General features: G+C 47.9%; 1 protein-coding gene across 5 annotated transcripts in view; it reads left to right on the top strand.

Annotated features, from left to right (window-relative positions):
- RRM2 (ribonucleotide reductase regulatory subunit M2) overlaps positions 1-15,148 on the top strand; it is a 28,985-nt gene extending 13,837 nt beyond the window's left edge. For 2 of the 5 annotated variants that reach the window (XM_084792213.1, XM_084792214.1), the window contains exons 2-10: positions 7,786-8,743; positions 8,857-8,931; positions 9,247-9,393; positions 9,648-9,764; positions 11,267-11,400; positions 12,277-12,371; positions 12,676-12,809; positions 13,053-13,271; positions 13,358-15,148. In XM_084792213.1, coding sequence (XP_084648339.1) covers positions 8,567-8,743; positions 8,857-8,931; positions 9,247-9,393; positions 9,648-9,764; positions 11,267-11,400; positions 12,277-12,371; positions 12,676-12,809; positions 13,053-13,271; positions 13,358-13,510 — 1,251 coding nt within the window. In that variant the 5' untranslated portion in view covers positions 7,786-8,566 and the 3' untranslated portion in view covers positions 13,511-15,148. Of the gene's footprint in view, positions 1-2,533; positions 2,699-7,785; positions 8,744-8,856; positions 8,932-9,246; positions 9,394-9,647; positions 9,765-11,266; positions 11,401-12,276; positions 12,372-12,675; positions 12,810-13,052; positions 13,272-13,357 lie in introns of those variants that run through there. The other 3 variants (XM_084792211.1, XM_084792212.1, XM_084792215.1) reach the window with 3 other exon arrangements.
- Positions 15,149-16,979: the final 1,831 nt, after the last annotated feature.

The raw sequence follows: 16,979 nt of genomic DNA, 5'->3' as shown, positions 1-16,979 counted from the left end.
CACTTGGGGGACATGAGGATCAGAAGTTCAAGATCATCCCTGACCGTATAGCAAGTTTTGTTGAAAGACTGAGAGATCCTGTTTCAAAAGGGTATGGGGACAAAATTCTCAAAGAACTGATAAAAATCAATTAGGGGGGAAGGGAAGGCTGGGGAGAGGAGAGCCTGCATGGTTCTCCCCTTCTCCTGAGAGGCAAGAATGGGGTACGGCTCTGCTCGGCGGGAAGAGCAGCTTTCTTGGCTCTCCTGTCTTCAGCTCCTTCTATAACGGGATGCAAGAGCTGGAAGACGGAGACCAGGCAGTGGTCCTGCGGGCCCCAGAGAGATGCAAAGGATGGGTCACCTATTCCAGCCTTTGGCAAGACCAGTGAGGTGAAGCCGCTTTCCTTCCTGCAGGGTTTCTCGGGTCCTTCGCTGCTCCTGAGAAATCCAAGAGGAGCTGGGTGGGGAAAGTTTGCAAAGCTTTTGTCTGGGAGCATCTGGGAGGATGAGCACCCAGAGGGGAGACGGTTCCCCCCTGCACTGCAGAGGCTGCACTGGCATTCAGGATGGCTCCTGTCCTTGGTGCTCCTGGAAGGTGGCTTAGCCAAGAGGAAGCCACCCCACAGGCTGAACCTTCAGACGTGCAGAGGCTGACAGGATCTACTAGCGAGTCTTGAGCTGGTCCCCTGACATGTGGCATACTGCAGGTGGTGTCCTCCTTTTCCTTCGTTGCCCAGCTCTGACAGCCAGCCAGGATATCAGGGTACAAAAGCTTGCAGCAGCCCGACCACTGGTGGGAGATGGATCCAATTTTCCCCCTTTGGACCAAAAGCTCAAAACAAGCTACGTGATGCAGATGGAGAGATACACAGGGGCCTGAAGGAAAATGCATCTGGTCCTAAGTGGTTCTGCTTCCTCAGAGCTGAGTGTAGCCCAAGGCCTGAAACCCGGACCATGCTTCTGCTCTTTGCTTGGAGGCTGACAAGCTAATATGAGGCACCTTCACAATGACATTCTATTTTGGTCCTTTGAACAGAGCCTCTGAGGGAAGAGACAGCAACACTGGTGAATGAGGTCAGCAAGGGCTGCTGTGTGCCCAGGCAGTACTGGTGAAAAACAGTGGGGCGGGGTGTCAGTGTACTTGCTGAGATTACATAAGAAAGCAGGCTGAGCAAGCCATTGGAGAACAAGCCAGTAAGCGACACTCCACCATGGTCTCTACTTCCTGCCTTGACTTCCCTCCATGAAGGACGGTGACCTGGGATGTATAAGTCAAATAAACCCTTTCCTCTCCAAGTTGCTTGGTCATGGCATTTTTATCACACAACCCACCACTGCCATTGCTGCCCCTGGATGCCTGTCACTCTGCCAGGAGTATTTCCAACACTGCACCCCCCAGAAGGTGGCAGACTCCCTGCAGAGGCAATGTCCAGGTAATGGTGTCCACTTGGCTGGCCCAGGGTCACAGGCTAATTGCTGGATGGAAAGCGCTCTCTTGCCTCCAGGTGGGATATGGGGGTTGCATACAGATGCCAGCAGACATGGGACATGCTAACATGCACACAACACACACGAGTGAAAAAAGGCCCACACATTCCTGGTTAATTCAGACAGCGGTGGTTTAGTTGCTTTTCTTCTTTTTCTTACTTTCTACCCCAAGCATGGACTGGTTTCCTTGCAGGAAGCATGAAAGAAAACTTAATGTGAAGGTTTATGAACTCTGAGCCTTCAAAGCACGTGGGTTTTCTTTCTTCACTGTCGGCTGAACACTCCTCATGAGCAAGAACTGCATTTCCTGCCTTTTTAAACTTTCCCTATTTTGGGGGGAGTGGGTGGGACGGGCCTCACTGTGTAGCCCCAACTTGCCTGGAACTCACTATGTAGACTAAGTTGGCCTCAAACTTACAGAATCTACGTGCCTCTACCTCCCAAGTGGAATGTCGGGATTAAAGGCGTATGCCGTCATCCATGTTCACTCCTGCCATTTTTCACCTATGGCTGTGTCCCCATCGATGAGGGCTCAGTTAGCGAGTGACAGCAATGTCATGGACCTCATTCCTGGTTGTATTATGACACTGAGCAGCATGGGTGAAAACATACTCCTGATGGTGAAGGGGCTGAGGAAGTGGTGACAGGGCAGCGGAAGAAGGTGACTGGTGTGATGGAGGGGATGAAACACCAGGCATGTGGTCAAGGAGCCGTTTATTTACTTATTTTATGTGGCCAGCTTACCTAAGTCTAGTGATGTTGGAAACCTCACTGAGAAGGTGACATTCGAGGTAAGACTTGTAGTAGGTAGGGAACGAGGGGACGGGACGATTGCCAGAGTCCCTCAGGACGCTGTGTCTGGGGTCCAGGGAGGATCCGGAGAGGAGTGGGACAGGGGCTGGGTTTGGGATAGATGCCTGGGGACATCTACTGTGGTGACTACAGTAGCCTGTAGTCCTTGTGTCCTAGCAAGGACTTAGATTTGTGCCGGATGGGAGTGTGGAACCCAGGCATCTGACCTCTGGAGCTGTGCTCTCGCCATAATGTTCTTTGTCCACTTCCAGGGACATTGCGCTACTGTCTTATTTCATCCCACCCCAAGTGTGGTTCTCCTGAGTCACCTCGGTATCTTTCCACCCTGCTGTACTCAGCTGCCGGCCCAGCCCAGATAAGCCTCTGTGGGTGGAAACACTTCCTGGAGCTTGCCAGGCCTACAGGGACTGTGACTGGTGGGTAACTTGGGAGAAGGCTCACAGTCACCACAGCAGATTCCCACGACTTGCTAGATGCCACGTCCAAGAGAACTGCATCACTTCAGATGGCAAGCTGTTGAGTATTCATAGCCCACTTGGAGAAGAAAGACCAAACATTTATTATTACTATGTGCTCAGCATTCAGCTTGGGGATAAGGCCCAGTTGATGGGTCATCTTGCTGGCCCCAATGGACCATTCTACACGAGGGAGATGAAGCTGTATACGGAGTCCACACCAGGAGAGCAGGAATTCTGCAGGGACAAGACTCAGTCCAAGCCTGCAGATTCCGGAGGCGCTGACTTAGGCCCTGTCCCTGTCCGTGTCACTCCTCCAGGGAATCTGACCTGTTAAACTTCAGTGTTTACCATCAGAGGGGTATGTGACACACAGCAGGCGTGAGTGTCAGTTTTGTCTTGAACCCGATGATACTGTGACCCCATTAAAATGCCTCTATAAAGTCTGTGCTCATGGTGGCTGACAACCACTCACAGCGCCAGCTCCAGGGGATTCTGACCTCCCAGGCACCAGGCACGCATGCATACAGATCCAACACCCAACACACACATATAAAATATACAGACCTAAAAAAAAAAAAGTAAAAGTTCATGCTGAGCTGAGGGATGGGTGACAAATGCCTTTAATCCCAGTGGAAGCAGGCAAATCTCTGAGTTCAAGGCCAGCCTGGTCTACAGATCCAGTTCCAGGACAGCCAGGAGTACAGAGAGACCCTGTCTTGAAAAACCACCACCACCAAACAAACAAACAAACAGAAAGAAAGAAAGAGAGGAAGGAAGGAAGGAAGAAAGGAAGAAAAATAAAGAAATCCCATGACTAGGTCAAGGGCATCTGGCAAATGTGCAGCAAGGACAATTCTAACCCCTCCCCCATGTCCACCCTTTCGTTGCGTCACACTGACCACTTTTACAGCTTTACTTCTGGGAAGTTCACCATTGCGTTACTGCAAGGCTGATTTTTTTTTTTTTTTTTTTTTTTTTTTTTGGCTCCCTTTGCTTATTGCCTCCTACTTAACTATTTAGCCAAGAGGTTGGTCAGAGTGGCTACAGAAGTTTTATCCATCCAAATCTGACTTGGCCTACCCTTCCTCCTCTCAAGTGGTGGGTTTTCCATTTTACTGGCGAATCTTTGTATAGGTTGCTCCAGGTTCTCTAGAATAACTCTGAAGCTCATTTCCTTCTCCCCCGCCCTGCTCCCCGCCCCCCTACCCCATGAACACACACCTTGTATTAAGAAAGACGTTACTGGCAGAGACTCAGTACAGTGCTAGCTCTGGGTTCAGTTCCCAGCACCATATAAACCAGGTATGATGTAACCCGGGCAGAGTGGCACACACCTGTCACCTGATTACCTAGGAGGTGATGAGAGGAAGGCAGAGACTCAGGGTCATCCATGAAGATTCATAAGATCCTGTCTTAAATGCAGATGATTTTTTTTTTTTAAAGACCAAAGTGGGGCTGGACAACCACATGGTGGCTCACAACCATCTATAATGAGATTTGGTGCCCTCTTCTGGCATACAGACAAAACACTGTATACTTAATAAATAAAGAAATCCTAAGAAAGAAAGAAAGAAAGAAAGAAAGAAAGAAAGAAAGAAAGAAAGGGTAGTGGCGCACGCCTTTAATTCTAGCACTCCAGAGGCAGAGGCAAGCGGACTGCTGTGAGTTCAAGGCTAGCCTGGTCTACAAAGCAACTCCAGGACAGCCAAGGATACAGAGAGAACCCCTGTCTTGAAAAAGCTAAAAAGAAAGAAAACAAAAGACCAAAGTGTTGGGGCTAGAGAGATGACTCAGTGGTTGATGCAGCCTGGTCTACAAAGGGAGTCCAGGACAGCCAAGACTACACAGAGAAACCCTGCCTCAAAAAACCAGCCAAACAAAAAAAGAGCACTTGATGCTCTTGCAGGGCTTGAGTTCAGTTCTTAGCACCAACATGGTGGCTCACAGTGGCTATTAACTTCAGTTATACATATATGTAGGCAAAACACTCATACAATAAGATAAAATAAAAAAGAAGTACGTGATCTGCAAGCTGGACATAGTGACACGCACCTTTGACCACAGAAGGCGGAAGCCGGCAGATGTCTGTGAGCACAAGGTCAGCCTGGTCCACATAAAGAATTCCAGGCTAGACAGGGCTACATAGGGAGACCCTGTTGTTTGTTTGTTTAAGAGTTATTCATTATGTTTACAGTATTCTTCCTGTAGGCCAGCGGAGGGAACCAGATCTCATTATAGATGGTTGTGAATTGAACTCAGCCAGTGCTTTTAATCTCTGAGGCATCTCTCCAGCACCTTGTTTTATCTTTTTTTTTTCCCCCCTAAAGTAAATTGGTAGCCGGGCATGGTGGCACACGCCTTTAATCCCAGCACTTGGGAGGCAAAGGCAGGTGGATTGCTGTGAGTTCTAGGCCAGCCTGGTCTGCAAAGCGAGTCCAGGACAGCCAAGGCTAACACGGAGAAACCCTGTCTTGTGGGGGGGGGGGGAGGGAAGTAAATTGATACTCAGCACTTCAATAGGTTGATCCTAAAAAGAAAGATATTTTCTAATATCACTATGCTGTATTTACACCTAGGAAAACTAACATTTCTTAGTAATCACCTGGTATTCAGTTGTGAAAGAAATGCAAGTTGCCGAGATCAAACTGGAGATGGTTGTGTCAGCCCCAATCAGTAAACAAGGCCAGGAGGTGATGAAGGAAGGCTAGGTGTGCAAGCATCATAGCATATGCTGCCAGAAGCTTAAGTGTGCACAGGAAGTCCCCGTGCAAGCAGGGCTGTCTCTAGCGGTCAGCCTTGGACTGAGGCCACTCACGGCTAGTCACTCTGGCAATGGATTACTATCTTAGCAATGAATGATGGTGCCCTAGGAGGTTAGAAAAGGATGTTGGCTCTCCTAGAACTACAAGATCGGATGGTTGTGAGCCACCACGTGTGTGATGGAAACCAAACCCAGGTCCTTTGAGAGAGTAATTCGTTTTTTCAACCACTGAGCCAGATCTCCTGCTTCCTAAATTCTTTATTTATTGGTTTATTTAGAGACTGAGTCTCACTATGTAGCCTAAGCTGGCTTGGAGCTCACTACGTAAACCAGGCTGGCCTTGAAATCACAGAGATCCACTCCCGCTTCTGCCTCCTCACACTGGGATGAAAGGTGTGTGCCATTTTCCCCGGTTCACTTTTTCTGTATGTATTTTCCTATATTTTATTCCTAATAGAAATGTATGTTGCGCCAGGCGTGGTGGCGCACGCCTTTAATCCCAGCACTCGGGAGGCAGAGGCAGAGGCAGGTGGATCGCTGTGAGTTCGAGGCCAACCTGGTCTACAAAGTGAGTCCAGGACAGTCAAGGCTACACAGAGAAACCCTGTCTTGAAAAACAAAAAACAACAACAACAACAAAAATGTATGTTGCTATGAAGAAAGCCACAGAACTTTACACATGCACAGAAAAGAAGAAAGCAAACTGCAAATAGGAAACAGCAATTGGACACTGGTGGAGGGAACCGAGGAGAGTTCACCTTTTCTTGCTTTTAAAAAATTTTTTTTGGGACAGGGTCTCTCTATGTAGTCTTGGCTGTCCTAGAACTCAATTATGTAGACCTGGCTGCTCTTGAACTCAGAAATCTGCCTGCCTCTGCCTCCCAAATTGTGGGATTAAAATCATGTGCCACCACATCCTGCTTGCTTTTTCTATGTTAGGAACATTCCCAACAAAAGGGTGTGTGTGTGAAGACGGTTCAGCAATGAAACCTAACCTTACCAGTTCTATCCCCGAGACCTGGAAGAATAGAAGAGAACCAACTTCCACAAGTGGGCCTCTGACCTTCACACCATTAACCCCGCCTGTTTCGCTGTCTCTTACACACACACACACACACACACACACACACACACACACACACACACACACACAGAGTCAGAGAGGGCCTAGTGGTTAGATTCAAGGTGCTATGGAACCTTGGGTAGTTTCCAGGTCTCTCTGGCCTTCATTTCCCGAATACCTACGAAACATACCCATTTCCCCTTTTCATCTGGATTAAAAATGTACATGACCTGGTCCAGCTGTACAGGGGTGGTGGGTGCTGTGCCTATTTTTATGTCAGTCTGATGCCGACAGCAGAGTGGATTTAGGTGAAGTACATGATCTCCCCGAGAACTCGGTTTCCCCAACGCCCGGTCTTAAAGCTGACGTGCCCCAGATGTGGGAGTGACCGCCGAGCGCGGGCTGAGGGGGTAGGCGGGGCTTGCAATATTCCGAAGCAGAACCGACCAATCATGGAGCAGAGGTCAAAACCGGCGCCAGAAGCAGGAGCGCGCCGCTGCTGACAGGTTGGGGCAGGGCTGGAGCAGAGGAGGGGCTGCCCACTTAGCTCAGCCCGTTTGGCGGGAGGTTGCGAGCCTGGAGGAGAGAATGGGTGACCTCCTACTTCCCTTTCTTCAAAGGCTGAGTGTTAGGAGTTAGAGCAAGGAAAGGCAGCCCTCAGATACTGATAACTGCATAGAATGTGAATTTGGTATTACATATTTTAAAAAGAGACCTGATAATTTTGCTAGAAGTGGTAACAGCATCCATTCACCAAAAAAATTTCTTGATATGGCCCAGTTGGTTTAGCCTGGAAGAAGTCCTGGGTTTGCCCCCAGCACCAAATTAATCGTTCAGTGGTGGGCGCAAGCTGTAACCTCTGCACTTGGGAGCTGAAGGCAGGAGCATCAGGCTTGTGGCCTGTCTAGGACAGACTGTTTTAAGGGTGGAGGGGGGACAGGCAACACTGGTGTGCGTGTGTACCTGACGATGTCTGCTGTTTCAGTGTCTATATCTTACTAACTAAACTGCCTGCCTAAAGTTGAGTTGCCACTGCCACTTTGTGTTCAGTGATTCTCACATCTACAGTGAAAGAACTTAGGACACTGTAGTGAGGCAAGCAGAAGGGAGCCTCCCTCACACTGACTTTTAAAATATTTGTCCTAGGAGGGTCAGTAGAGCTTTCCCAGTTCCCTGTTTCTTCCCGGGATCTCAGTGTCTCTTCTTTGCACTTATCCCTAGTATCTTGGATCCCAGAAAGCAAATCAGAGCGCCACAACGGAGTTCCTGTCTCCACCCTCACACAGGAATTTTCAAATTCTCTTCCGACTGTTGGAAGCCCAGTGAGTCGTAAAATGAATATATGACTAGTAATCACCTTCTGAATTTTCTGGATTTTTTTGTTCAGCTTGCAACTTTTAAAAACAAGCGGGACACACAGGGGACAAGAGGCGGGGTAGAAAACTGCACCCAAGTCGGGACCCCTTAGTGAGCTTTAAGGCTTATAAACAGACCGCAGTTTTGTTTTGTTTTTACGGGAACCCTAGTTTGAGGACTTTCCCACTCTTAACCCCACAGGGTCCGTGCGATTACAAGTCTTATGCCTCGGGGGTCCAGAATCTTTAAGAAACCCGGTGACGAGACTGGAAATTGCGGAGCTTAGCAGTCCTGGCCGGGTCCCCCCGCGCCCCACTACTAGGGACTCAAAGACAGTCAGGGTGACGTGTCCCAGAGGCCAGCAGCGTTTCTCCACCCTCGGCACCAACCTCGGCGGCAACGCCCCGCGCCCCTCGGTGCTCTCCGATCGCCAAGCCTGTCGCAAGCCCAAACGGTTCCGGCCCCGCGAGCGCCCGCGCGCTCCAGGGCGGCGCAGACTCCAAGAAGGCCTTTGTGCGGAAGGCCCGAGGCGCAACTCAAATCTCCCGCGCTTGGACGGCGGTGGGCGTGACCAGGCGCGTCCAATGGGAGCGCAGACCACGCCCCCTCCGGAGCGCGCGGCTCGCCAGCCATTTAAAGGGTGCGGATGCTGGTAGCCGCCCGTGCACCGGATTCCAGCTGCTCCCCTCGCCACCCACCGTCTCCGCCGCTGCTCGCGCTCGCCATGCTCTCCGTCCGCGTCCCGCTCGCCACCATCGCTGACCAGCAGCAGCTGCAGCTGTCGCCGGTGAAGCGACTCAGCCTGGCTGACAAGGAGAATACGGTGAGAGGGGCCCCGGTGTCGGCAGGGTTGGGGGTGCACTGGCAGACTGTGGGGTCCCCGTGGAGGTGGAAGGTGCCTACCGCCGCTCACTCAACGCGTGTGTCTCCCTGCAGCCCCCGACCCTCAGCGGGACCCGCGTTCTGGCCAGCAAGGCTGCGAGGAGAATCTTCCAGGACCCCGCCGAGCTGGTGAGTGGCCCGTGTGGGGCTGAGGTGGGCCCCTGGAGCTGCCGGTAGAGGGCGCCGCAGTTGGCGCCAAAGCTGCATTGTCCCAGCTGACTGCTTCCCCTCCCGTCTTTTCCCGCCAAAGCCTCTCCTTAGCTTGTCCTGCTTGGGTCGGCCCCACTATTAGTGCCTCCCTGTTAGGAGGGTGACAAAAGCGAGCAACGTGACAGCTAATCACGCGAAATTACCAGTCATTGAACGTACTTGATCTGATAAGACACTAGCCGGTTCATGTTGTTCACTTAGCGTTTGGCGGTGGTTGTTTTTCTTACCCAACAGGAAAGTAAAGTACCCACTAACCCCAGCGTTGAGGAAGAGCCGTTACTGCGAGAAAATCCCCGCCGATTCGTTGTCTTTCCCATTGAGTACCATGATATCTGGCAGATGTACAAGAAAGCCGAGGCCTCCTTCTGGACGGCGGAGGAGGTAGGTAATCGTTCAGGACTTGCTGTGTCAGAAGGCTCCTGCATCTTGTGGTGACCATCACAAAAATATGCGCCTTAGATCTGCTTGGGATTGGCCGCTCACTGAGACATCAGAGTGTTCTCATGAGGAAAGGGAGTTTTGGGTGTGAGGAATACAGTAATCAGGTGGTGTAGGGGACTTAAAATGTGGTGTGTGTGTGTGACAGGGCTGGGGGCACTCCTGCATACCTAAAATTGTGAACTTCCGTGCTTCAGGTGGATCTTTCCAAGGATATTCAGCACTGGGAAGCTCTGAAACCTGATGAGAGACATTTTATATCTCACGTTCTGGCTTTCTTTGCAGCAAGTGATGGCATAGTCAATGAAAACTTGGTGAGTTTGCATGAAATCCTTGTAGTTCAGTTAGAGATATAGACGTGGTGCTTGACTCTTTATCTTAATGTTGTGAATGGAGAGATGGCTCCACTCTGGTTAAGAGACATTTCCTGCTTACGCAGAAGACCCAAGTTCTGTTATGAGTAGCCATATTGGACAGCTTCGCAGCTCCAGGGCATCTGACAACTCACACTGGCCTCCTTGGGCACTCCCCTGTGTGTGCACATACCCAGTCAGGGGCGTGCACAAGAAAGATAATGTCTTTAAGAGCTATAAATGTGGGGCTGGAGAAATGGCTCAGTGGTTAAGAAGAGCAAAAGGAGGTCTGCTCTTCCAAAGGACCCGGGTTCAATTCCCAGCACCCACATGGCCGCTCACAACTGCCTGTCGATCCAGTTCCAGGGGTTCCTATACCCTCACACCAATGCACATGAAGTAAAATAAAAAAAATTATTTAAAAAAAAGCTATACATGTATAGCATTTAAGCTGCAATTGAAAGTTTCTCTTTGTACCTACCACACTTACCTTTTTGTTCATTTCTAGAATAATTTGGTTGCATATTTCTTATAAGTGGGCCCTTGGGATTAACTAAAAGAGAATGAGTGAATTAAGAAATGTTAAGAGAGTTGGGGCTGGAAGTTGAAGGAAGCACCATGGAGCCTGCAGAAGGCCCAGAGGTTGAGAGCAGTTCCTGTTCTTAGAGGAGAAGACTTGGGTTTGATTCTCAGTACTTACATGGCAGCTCAGAACTTACTGTAACTTAATTTCCAGTGGATCTGATGCCCTTTTCTGGTGCTGAGATATACTTGCAGGCAAAACTCCTATGCACATTAAAAAAACAACAGTTTTGTTAAAAAAACAAAACAAAACAAAAAACCTGACAAAATAGTTGTGTTGGGCTTTATTGTAGAATCATGAAGGGTTGAAGTAAATATATAGGATTGCAGTATATTCAATATATGCACTTTTGGGGGCAGGTTTTGAGACAGGGTTTCTCTTGTAGTCCTGGCTGTCCTGGCCTTGAACTCACAGAGATCTGCCTACCTCTGGGATTAAAAGCACATCTACTATACCTTTTTGTTTGTTTCTTTGTTTGTTTATTTTTTCAAGACAGGGTTTCTCTGTGTATCCTTGGCTGTCCCGAGTGCTTTTTTTTTGTTTGTTTTGAGACAAGGTTTCTCTGTGTAGCCTTGGCTGTCCTAGCCTCACTTTGTAGACCAGGCTGGCCTTGAACTCACAGTGATCCACCTGCCTCTCTGCCTCCCGAGTGCTGGGATTAAGGGCGTGTATCACCATACCTGACTTCTACATATGTTTTTGAGACAAGTCCTTGCTGTGATCCTGACCGGCCTAGAAGGCAATAAGCAAGCCAAGATGGGCACAGGAGGGCTCTGATAATCCAGCAGGTGCAGGCAGACATCTTATTGGTAGCGAGCCTGGAGAAGGTGATGGGAACCAATAGTTTTAAAGCCTGACGTTGGTTTGTTATTACCACTAGGTGGAGCGATTTAGCCAAGAAGTTCAAGTCACAGAGGCCCGCTGTTTCTATGGCTTCCAAATTGCCATGGAAAACATACACTCTGAAATGTACAGTCTCCTTATTGACACTTACATTAAAGATTCCAAAGAAAGGTGAGTGTCCATGTGGTATGCCAGGATGCTTGGCACTCTTATTATTTAAAGTATTTTTGTTCATCATGGGAAAATAAGCGGAATGACTAAGCTGTCTGTAGGTATTTCTAGTACCCCTAGTCATGACTGCTTCAGGAAAACGGCCTAAATTCACTCTTGTTGCTCACTGGAAGATCCAGGATGTGGTAGCTCATGTCTGTAACTGCAGCACCCCAGAGGCCAAGAGTTCAAAGGCTAGTTAGATGAGTCTCAAAAACAAACGGGCTGGAGAGGTGACAGTGGTAAGAACCCAATTTTAGTTCCCAGCTCCAACAGGGCGCCTCCCAACAGGCAGTAACTCCAGTCATAGGATATGGCGCCCTTGTCTGGCCTCTGCAGGCACTGCACACACATGGTCCACAGTCAGGCTTGTATAAAAATAAATTTTGGAGGGCTAGAGAGATGGCTCAGCAGTTAAGAGCACTGACTGCTCTTCCAGAGAACCTGGGTTCAATTCTCAGTACCCACAGGGCAGCATCTTACCAACTGTCTATAACTCCAACTGATACCCTCACACAGAGACACATAAAGTAAAAATAAATAAAAATGAAATTTAAAACATGGCTACAAATGATTTCTAAAAATATAGTGGAAGTGACGGTGATTACATACTCTGGACAATACTGAGTCAAAAGGTTAATTTTAGACCAGGGTAGCTGAAATGTTGCTCTACATTAGGGGATTATAGAGAAACAAGCAGTTATGTTAATGGAGGTAGACCAGAGAGGATAGGCAGGGTTGTGGTGGCCAATGAACATGCGGATGGGAAGCGGATGTGGAAGAGAAGTAATGAATCCGTCTGTGGTATCATAGCTCATCCTACACTTCTGCCTACAGAGAGTATCTCTTCAATGCTATTGAAACAATGCCTTGTGTGAAGAAGAAGGCAGACTGGGCCTTGCGTTGGATTGGGGACAAAGAGGCTACATACGGTAAGGACAGATTTATTTTAATGTATGTGAGCGTTCTGCCTGCATGTACACCTGCATGACATAAGAGGGCATCAGATCCTAGTATAGATGCTTGTGAGCCATCATGTGGTTTCTGGGAATTGAACTCAAGACCTCTAGAAGAGCAGGGCTCTTAACTGCTGAGCCATCTCTCCAGCCCCAAAGACACTTTGTTTTCTCCTTAAGCCTGAACTTGATTGTCCAAGTAATGTCACTGGATTGTTGGTTCATGCTAAGAATGCTGAGGCCTCACTAGGAATGTTTTTTTTACATTGACTCTTGCCAGGAGAACGTGTTGTGGCCTTTGCTGCGGTGGAAGGAATCTTCTTCTCTGGCTCTTTTGCATCCATATTCTGGCTCAAAAAACGAGGACTGATGCCTGGCCTTACATTTTCCAATGAGCTTATTAGCAGGGATGAGGTGAGTCTGAAACAGCTGTCCAAGCTCCCGCTCTTAGATCCGTGCCCTTGTGTCTACTGAGGCGGACTTGAGAAGTGCAGGTGTAAAACCACTGTGCCCGGCGGAGTGAAACGCCTTTTCACACGCTAAGTGCTCCCTGCAGAAGTTGCATGAGATTATAAAGATGGACAGAGCAGTTTTATAGCCCATGCACGTAAGCAGTTGGAGTCCCCGGCCTCACGGTGACCTTGAATTCTCTCCCAGGGTTTACACTGTGACTTTGCTTGCCTGATGTTCAAGCACTTGGTCCACAAGCCGTCGGAGCAGAGAGTGAAGGAAATAATTACCAACGCGGTCAGGATCGAGCAGGAGTTCCTCACGGAGGCCTTGCCAGTGAAACTCATCGGGATGAACTGCACCTTAATGAAGCAGTACATTGAATTTGTGGCCGACAGGCTTATGATGGAGCTGGGTTTTAACAAGGTAAAGTGTTATTTGTGGCCTTTCTTCCTTCTTTCCTTTCTTTCCTTGCTTTCAGCATTTATATCTTGATATGATGACTTTTCCAGATTTTCAGAGTAGAAAATCCATTTGACTTCATGGAAAATATTTCATTAGAAGGGAAGACTAACTTCTTTGAGAAGCGAGTAGGCGAGTACCAGAGGATGGGAGTGATGTCGAATTCAACGGAGAACTCTTTTACCTTGGATGCTGACTTCTGAGTAAACTGACAGTGTGCTCTTGGCTGATTTCTCTCCCCTTATTCAGCAAAAACAACCGACTGGCTACACCATGAATTGTCGTTCATTTGTTAACAGGTGTCTAAAAACTGTGTAGCTACCTCAATCAGACCTGTTTATGTTAGACGTGTCAGTAGAAGAAAGGGTGCTTAAAACAAAGGGTACTTGGATTCTTAGGGGAGATCCTGCCCTTGGCTTGTACAAAGCACTAACAACATTGGTCTGACTTTATGAAGTGACCCTTAAGTGAGCAGGATTAGACGTTTAGATACCACAAGGCTGTTTAAAGAAGTCAGCCTCACTCACTGCTTCCTGCAGACATAGAGTTTACTTAACAAGTTTGTGAATAAAACTGGCACTTTGCACATATAGTACCATTAAGGGGGGAAAGGCCTGGCTTCTTTGGTTTCTAGACCAAGCAGGAAGTGTTCCATTTACCACTGATGGCAGTCCCTTCGAAGTCTAAGGGACTAAGTGTTGAATCCAGGCTTTGTTCTTTAGTGAGTTGAAATGCTTCTAAATCAGCTTTGAAGTCAGTCCTGTGCAATTGAGGCATTAGCTGCTGGTGCTGGCTAGGGGCAGGGTGTGCTCTATCTGCGTGCACATCCTCCGATTCATAAGCACACTTCAGCGGAGAGAACTTCCAACTTTGAGTCACTAGAAACTAAGGATTTGGGACACTTACTGTTGGCCCCATCTTTATTCTTGTGAAAAGCAGCATCTTCCCCCATTCCCAAGTTGTGCTTTGCCCCATTTCTAGTTAATATGGAGTCTTGTGGCTTTGTAGGACTTTCATAGTGACGCAGTCTCGCTCCTGTCAGTGGTAAAGTCAGGGCTGAAGTCAGCTCCTTAAGATTTGGATTGTGTGAGCAGCCGCTATTGAAGCTTGAGCCACCTATTTTAAATTAAAGATTTTTTTAAAGTATGTCTTACTAGGTTTTACCTGTTTGTCCATTTTTGTTTATAATGCTCAGTATTATCTTGAAGTTTGCAATTGCTAAGATAGTACTGTAAATTCTGACATTTGCCTAAATATGAGTGGTTTGTTTTTTTTTTATTTTAAGACAGGATCTTAACTATGTATCTCTGGCTTGGCCTGGAACTTGCTGTATAGACCAGGTTACCTTCAAACATCTATATCTCCCAAATACTGGGATTAAGGTTTGCCACCATACTCAACACCTGACATCATATGCTGAATTTGCAAACACCTGGAAACTAGTACTAAGGAGTTGATAATGTGTGCTCCAGTCAGACTCCTTTCAGACTGAAATACAAATCAATAGATACTGCTAACAGCTAGTTCAAACTAATCTGCTCTTATGTGCGTTTATCTGTTTCTGTGTCTAGGGAAAGCAATGAAACCAGAATTCACTTAGTGAGTATAAGGCCAGTTGGGGGTACATAAATGGGACTGTATTAACCAAAACAAAAGCAAGTGTGTTGCCGGGAGTAATTCATTGATCTCTAGGCTCCTTGTTAACTGCTATTGTATATCAGCTGTTTGACCCTGATCAGTTTTCTTTATTGTATATTTTACATATTTCTGTAATATGAGACCCCACTGTACCTTTTAAATTATTGTTATCTAAAGTTAATAAACTCAAAGTCTCAAATTTGCATGGCATACAAGTGTTGAGTGATTTAACTTAAACTGTTCTTAATATCAGTTCTTTGGGTAAAGTTTGTTTTGTTTTTAGAAAATTTAAGGTTTATTTGTTATGCTTACAGTGCTCTGCCTGCATGTACACCCGCAGCCCAGAAGAGGGCATCAGATCACAGAGATGATTGTGAGCCACCATGTGGTTGCTGGGAATTGAACTCAGAACCTCTGGACGAGCCAACAGTGCTCTTAACCACTGAGCCATCTCTCCAGCCCCCATTTTCCTCTTTTCTTACATAGAGTGAGATAGATAAGCCCTGAGCCTGTGTATGGAGCCATTTTTATTTATAGCCCAGGCTAGCTTCAGCCTCCTGGGTGCTGGGATTACACGTATGTACCACCATGCCTGACTTTGGTTTTTCAAGACAGGGTTTCTCTGTGTGAGCCTTGGCTATCCTAGACTCACTTTGTAGACCAGGCCATGCTGCCACCGCTGTGTGTTTATAGGCTCATTCAGCAGCTGCCTTGCTGGGGCTTTGCTGCTGTGGGGCCATGACCCAGAAGTCCCTCCCTTCATCTGGTGTCTGATGAAGCCAAACTGCAAAGGGATAAAAGAAGGTGACATTTATTTCTCTGTAGTGGAGTGGGGGGTGGTGTGGCTTCTGCCCCTGGGTGCTCTCATTTCTGCTTCTGAGAGTTCTCAGCACACCCTTACTGCCTGGCAGGGGACCCTCACGGCTGAGTGTGAATGAGAAAAAAGTGAGGCCTGTGCTAAGGAGGCTGGAGAGGGGAACACACTGTATCCCAGGGATATACATAATGTCGGCTGGCTGGAAAACCAGCTTGTGGGCAGACCCACTGGGAAATGACAGGTTAACCATGCTAAAAGAGGGCCTATTGTCACAACAGTTTTGCAGTGGACAGACCTGAGTCTTAATTTCTGCTGTCATAGAGCAGATCTTGTGCCCTAGGTGAAGGGCCACCTGGATATTCAAAGCCTTAACTGAGTGGGCCTTGGATGCAACTTGGGGAGCCTGTGACTTTCATCGGCTCACCCTGTGAATTCTTAGGTATCTGGATGTGGAAGAGACGGGCTTCCTGGCATAAGGCTCAGACCATGGGTCTTCCAATGTGGGGTGCGCATTGATCCTGGATGTTTTTTGCGCCAGACAAGCTTATATAAGGCTGTCTCAGCCTTATCTGCTGAGATGGAGCCTGCCTGCTGAAGGCAGATCTGTGAAATCTTCCCTGCTCCTCCCCTCTCTCACACGCATTGCCATGGCCCTTAAGAGTACTTGCGTCTTGTGAAATGGGAACATGATTTGCTAATGCCATTTCGCTGAGGGGCTGCCTCAGTCTCTTGTGCTATGAGGGATCAGTGGTCCTATTAATATTAGTCTGGAATTCTTGGTAATGGTTTTGCTTAGCAAGATGTTCCAGGCTTTGAATGTAAGTGGCTGCGGGGTTGTATGACCTCTACATGGGAAAGTTCCCAATATAGATACCGTCCTGGTGTCTGGGCATCGGAGAGAATGCAGCCGTGTCTCCTGTAGTGATGGGTAACCTCACATCTGCTTTGCACCTCTTAGGATTGGTCTGGCGGTTTTCAGACAGAAGAGATGAGTCACAAAGGTGTAGTGTGAGAGACAGCCACAGGTGACAGGGCTGCCTGGCAGGGAGAGCGCATTCTTTGTGACGAAGTTTCCCCCTTTATTGACTATTAGTCCATTTTGCATAAAACAAAACAAAACAACAAAAAAAAACTGATTTGTAGAGGCTGGAGAGATGGCTCAGTGGTTTAAGAGCACTGGTTGTTTTTCCAAAGGTCCTGAGTTCAATTCCCAGCAA

Source organism: Acomys minous, assembly GCF_964271855.1.
Source record: "Acomys minous genome assembly, chromosome: 8".
Taxonomy (NCBI): Eukaryota; Metazoa; Chordata; class Mammalia; order Rodentia; family Muridae; genus Acomys; species Acomys minous.
The sequence above is the reverse complement of the archived record's forward strand: the minus strand, read 5'-3'. Positions and strand labels throughout refer to the sequence as shown.